This window comes from Cupressus sempervirens, chromosome 9, assembly GCF_028749045.1.
Source record: "Cupressus sempervirens isolate cs-2001-9-10 chromosome 9, ASM2874904v1, whole genome shotgun sequence".
In the NCBI taxonomy this organism is placed as follows: Eukaryota; Viridiplantae; Streptophyta; class Pinopsida; order Cupressales; family Cupressaceae; genus Cupressus; species Cupressus sempervirens.
In genome coordinates this window covers 733,892,287-733,897,292 of record NC_143126.1, presented here as the reverse complement: position 1 = coordinate 733,897,292, position 5,006 = coordinate 733,892,287, and the positions used below count along the sequence as shown (strand labels likewise).

General features: G+C 38.8%; 1 protein-coding gene and 1 long non-coding RNA gene across 2 annotated transcripts; both read right to left on the bottom strand.

The window, feature by feature from the left end:
- Window positions 1-361: 361 nt before the first annotated feature.
- Window positions 362-1,990, bottom strand: LOC149540802 (uncharacterized). The gene is made up of 2 exons (XR_016356049.1): window positions 1,473-1,990; window positions 362-1,392 (listed from the first exon to the last, which is right to left on the bottom strand). It is a non-coding gene; the product is annotated as an uncharacterized LOC149540802 (long non-coding RNA).
- A 628-nt stretch (window positions 1,991-2,618) lies between these two features.
- On the bottom strand, window positions 2,619-4,729 carry LOC149540801 (S-adenosyl-L-methionine-dependent methyltransferase). Its single transcript, XM_089801887.1, has one exon. It carries the CDS (start codon window positions 4,285-4,287, stop codon window positions 2,899-2,901), a length of 1,389 nt encoding a protein of 462 aa, XP_089658013.1. The 5' UTR covers window positions 4,288-4,729; the 3' UTR covers window positions 2,619-2,898.
- Between the last annotated feature and the right edge of the window lie 277 nt (window positions 4,730-5,006).

The following is a 5,006-nucleotide window of genomic DNA, read 5'->3' as shown; positions in this document are numbered from 1 at the left end:
ATAGAGGATCCATTTCCCCAAATCTTAGCTTTTAAAGATAACAGACTAGACTCACTCACTGGCACATCCTTCTATTGTCCCCAAAGTATCCTCTATCCTTGAACAATTCAAAGAGGAGCTTCCTTAATTAAATACAGTTTTTTGAACCTCCTTATAGATCGGCATTTGATCCTTCTATCTCCAATTGAAGTGTTGTTTCTTATTTTTAAAGCAACAACTATGGGCATGACCTACTATACTCTATGCATGACAAATAGCCGAAGAGTCATCATACTCGATTTGCTGCAACCAATCTTCAAATTTAGGGATAGGGTAATTTGGACAGGGAGAACCTGGTTTACCCCCACAAGCACACAAAATCTATCAAGTGACAAGTGCCTCTGAATCTTCTGATCTTATTGGCAGCGCAAAATACTGCTCAAAAGAAATGACAATAATCATGAGAAGATTTCATTCTAGAACTCCAAGGGCAATCTAGGCAAACAAACCCAAACAAGACACAAGAATATTTTCTTCCACCAGTTGAAACTAGGAGACCAATTTTGAAGATTAAGACCATTCAATCCTATAAATCAGGGCCATCAAAAAGGTTCTTAGAACAATCCTCCTCGAAAAAGAAGGCAAAAAGGAAAAATCCATTTCTAACATACCAAAGACTTGAACCTTGCCTCCATGTTTCCAAGTCCAAAGGATCCCATTTTCTACCAACAACTATTTTGGGATGATTGCCACAAAATCTCCCAATAAGTGAGCACCTCAACCAAGCACTTGACTCGTACAGAAGAGAATCAAGAACATCTATTTGGATCTGCATTTCCTTGAAAGTCCTCTACCCGTGCTATAACTCTCAGCAACATTAGGAAAGGAAGAAACAGAAAAAGGCATAACAAAACTTCCATCCTTCACAGCATTGTCCAGAGAAGAAATTGTATCCATACCACAGTCCACCAACTTGCAGATAACCTTCGAATACCTAAGGGCAACATCAGGGGCAGATATAAAACATGATCCTCTTGAAGCACCCACACAATGTCTAGAGAGGCACCATCCTCCTTAGAAACCAGCATAATCTTCAGAGAAGAATCAACATCCATCTCTGAAACATTATGGCCTGCACCAAAAGAAGATAAAACATCATCTTTAATAGTGTTAACCTACAACCCTGGCTCTGGTAGAGCAGGAGGAGGAGGATTCCCAAAATTCCATCCCAATTTGGAAGGCAAAAACTCTTTCTTAGACCAAAAAATAAACATCAGCATTAGCCACAGTTGCATTGGCTGCAGCAAACTCTTCTGCCTCAGCCTCTCTATCAATTTTGTCCTCCTCAACCGTTAAGCAAACATTTTATGTTTTGAACATGCTTCCAAAAGGATATCCAGGGGTCAGCATCACCTAGATAATCATTTGGATCCACAACTAAATCTCCATCGACGATTCAATAGTGATGTTTAAAACAAGACTGAGAAATTTACCTGTAACTTTGTTCACAGCTTGCATGAAGAACATTGAACTGCAAAGTCCATCCCATCTCCATTTGACTATGGTTGGTAGCTGAGATTGGGCATGCCATACAGACATTACTACTAGGTGGAGAAGCTGATAACTAGGCAGGCCAATTGACAACTGTTAAGATGACTAAAGTAGTAGATGAACCAGGAGCAGTGCGCAAGGTGGCATCAAAACAAAAAGAAATATCAGGTTATAATGCATAAAATAAAGCAAATGCCGAAAATTTATCTTTCTACAACGAAGTTAATATCCTGGTTTTAAGACACAAAATCAGGAATATATTTTGTGCTACAAGTTTCGAGAAAAAAAATGTTTTGAGGCATCTAACCTGTGCAAGACATATAGTGATCTTGGCCACAGTTCAGAAAATTGAAATCCTGAAGCATTCAAGCTTATCGATCATGATAAGTTTCTTCTTCAAAAAGTTAGAAGTTACTATCTGAGCTATGACCTTGGTTCCACATTCTTGTCCTTGGCCAGCAAGATTCAAAGTATAGGTGAACATGACACTTCTGGTATCTATTGAGAACTCAAATAACCAGGGTACCCAGAGACTATGACCAAAACAACTGGATGTATTCATGGAACATGTTAATGTTGCTCTTTGAACAGGGAACCTCCAGGGGAAGGAGGTCCTACTCTTGGAAGAATAACATGAATAACAAGCTCAGAACCAAAATATACAACTCACCAGATGCATGAATAACAAGCTTGGAGCAATACAAACATTTCTTTCTTTACGATAATATACAAGTATATACTTGAAATAAACTTTACATATAAAATTGGAAAGAAGTATAAAATCATCTCAAAAGCATCACATATATTGTAAGAATCCAATTCGAATCCTAAATCGTTGGGGTATGCTAAACAAATTAGTTCGTTGATCCCAACAACTAAGAGATTCATTCATGTAAAATGGCTTAACATGGATAGATATTATTCATAATTGCAACTGCAACACATAAAGACTTCATCATAAATCATTTTCTAATTTATAAAGGTCATTAACATAAGATCCAGTTAATTTGTTTCATTCCAAGCTGTTAACACTTACTGGTTCAGCCACTGCAAATGTAATTATTGTTCAATTTTGGATGGAAACAAGATTTGTAATTTGAATAGATTTGACTAAAAGATATCCTTGGAAATAGAATGACAAAAACGGTGTCCCAAATTGGTTTACAACTTTATCTTGAATTCAGTCAAGGCGTATACTGAAGAAGGAAAGGAAGCTTCATTATCTGAAAGGACAACAAACTTGTCCTTTTTTCACTCTTTCTGGGTGTTAAAAAAAAAGTAGAAAACTATGATCACGACAATCCATTAAAAATAACTGGAATAATGACAACACGGGATAAACTTGTCAAGAACAAAAAAGGTTTGGAATTATATGGGTCTTGGGGGCTTTTCCAGTAATGCAGAGAAGTATACCTCTTTGTTATTCTTGGGAGTGACTACCCATTTGTGTTTCTTGTATCTCAACTGGAGAAACATGTAGAGATAGTCATCCAAATCCACTCTTGTGCAGAAAAACTTGTCCACCCAAAGAAATCCGCCTGGTCTCAGCACTCTGTCCCAGTCAAATATAATGAAATCCAAAAGCTGCAAATCAATCCAGGCATCAAGAAGTCCGCCCGTATGTATGAGATCCAATGTGTTGTCAAAGAAGGGCAGCCTCTGATTCATAGTTATATACAAGGGGACAAGTCCTCTTAGAGCAATCATCTCATTGAATGGTGCTCCTAAGTTGATAGCGGCAGAAACTATTGTCACATTATGTTCTCTCATCCTGGCAGCAAAAGTTCCCGTACCAACACTAAAATCCAATCCTATTCTAACCTCCCCAGGCTTGATTTTCAGCACTTCAGCTATAAGGAAATCTGCATTGATTGAACTATTCTTTACCCATCTGTTTGCCTCATTTTTGGCTAGGTTAAAACACCCAGAGCATTTGGAAAAGCCCTTGTTAGGCCTGTTACTTGTCAAACATTCGAAGTTCTTGCATTGGTAGTTGTTCCATCTTACATTTCTATCATCAGGAATCTTCCAAAGGGATTCACTGATAGGCAAAGGCCTCTGAAACTGTTTAGGAGCTCTGACCAAGCATCTCCTCCTAGGCAGAGGATCACATCCCTGTAACAGTAGCTTCTGTGCCAAATTCCAGTCATCCTTGCAGTAACCTCCAATGTCGTAGCTCATGTACTGTTCGACTTCTTTCTTCATCGCAACACAAGCATGGCCAATACTCGTATACGTCCCATTGGTCCCCAAAGGGTTTATTTTTCCAAGCCTATTTTCTTTCTTCCTGATATACATTTTTAGTTCATCTGAAAGGAAAATCCCCTCCAATGGATCTGCCTGTTGCCGTTCTTTTGGTTGTTCCAATTCTTCTTCCATAGAGATTCTAATTTCTTCGAGATGTCCCATGACATCCACTTCAAGAAAACTTTTCTGCCTAATATATTCAGCTTTTAGGGCATTTGGGTCCTTTAACTTAGCCTTACCCTCCATGTCCTTAATTGCTTGCTCTATTTGGCTATGCAACCCTCGAACTTTGTGGTGGATGTGCCGGAGCTTTGAAGAAACCCCCTCTGAGAAGACTTCGTTGGGTCTATGGAAGTGCCTGCAGAGGTCCTCATCACTAAACAGGATCCCTACTGTGTAGAATCTCACCAGGCTCGCAGAGCTTACTATTACAACCAGAAGCCCTAATACAAATTGCACACACAAGAAAATCCTTGAACACTTACATCTGGGAAGACAATTTATCTTCATCTTTGTCTTTTTTACGTTGAAAGCAAATCAGATGATAAGTAACACAGAACTTCAGCCCTCCTCGGAGTATGCAGATGGAGACAGAGCAGGCACAGTTTACAGAGGTAGCCCACAGGCATACTTGGTTATATAATATTGCCATTGATAAAAGGAAAGGTGCCTTTCACATGCTAAAAGGTTGCAGCACTCACAAAGGTCAAAATCACGAGAGACAATCTCATCTGAATTTAAATATAAATAAGTAGAAACCCTTTTGCACGAAGTTATACCTGAAGTAGCAGGCATTCCAGCTTTATTTTAATAGAGGGCACAGAAATATATATGGACCATTCTTTCGGATTTGGACGACTTTTGCAAAAAGTTTCTCGTCTTACTCACTTTTGAATACATTCCTGATCCGATCATATAGAACTTTTTGTGGGAGGAACCTGCCCATACTTTTTTTGGTTGTTTCCCAACTTTAAGGCAGGCAAATGGGTACGTAGTCTCAAGTTTTTTAGGAGATTTTTACAAAGTACTTAATTCTAATGAGCCGCCGTCCCCGCGTTAATTCTAATAGGCAGACTATTATGTTCATCCTCACCCGACGTTAATTCTAATAGGCAGACCATTATGTTCATCCTCACCCGGCTCTTCTCTCTTCACCTCTTCATTAATTTCGATGGTCGTATGGCCTAAAAGATTTCACTAGTCATCAAATTTATAATGAGAATGTAATT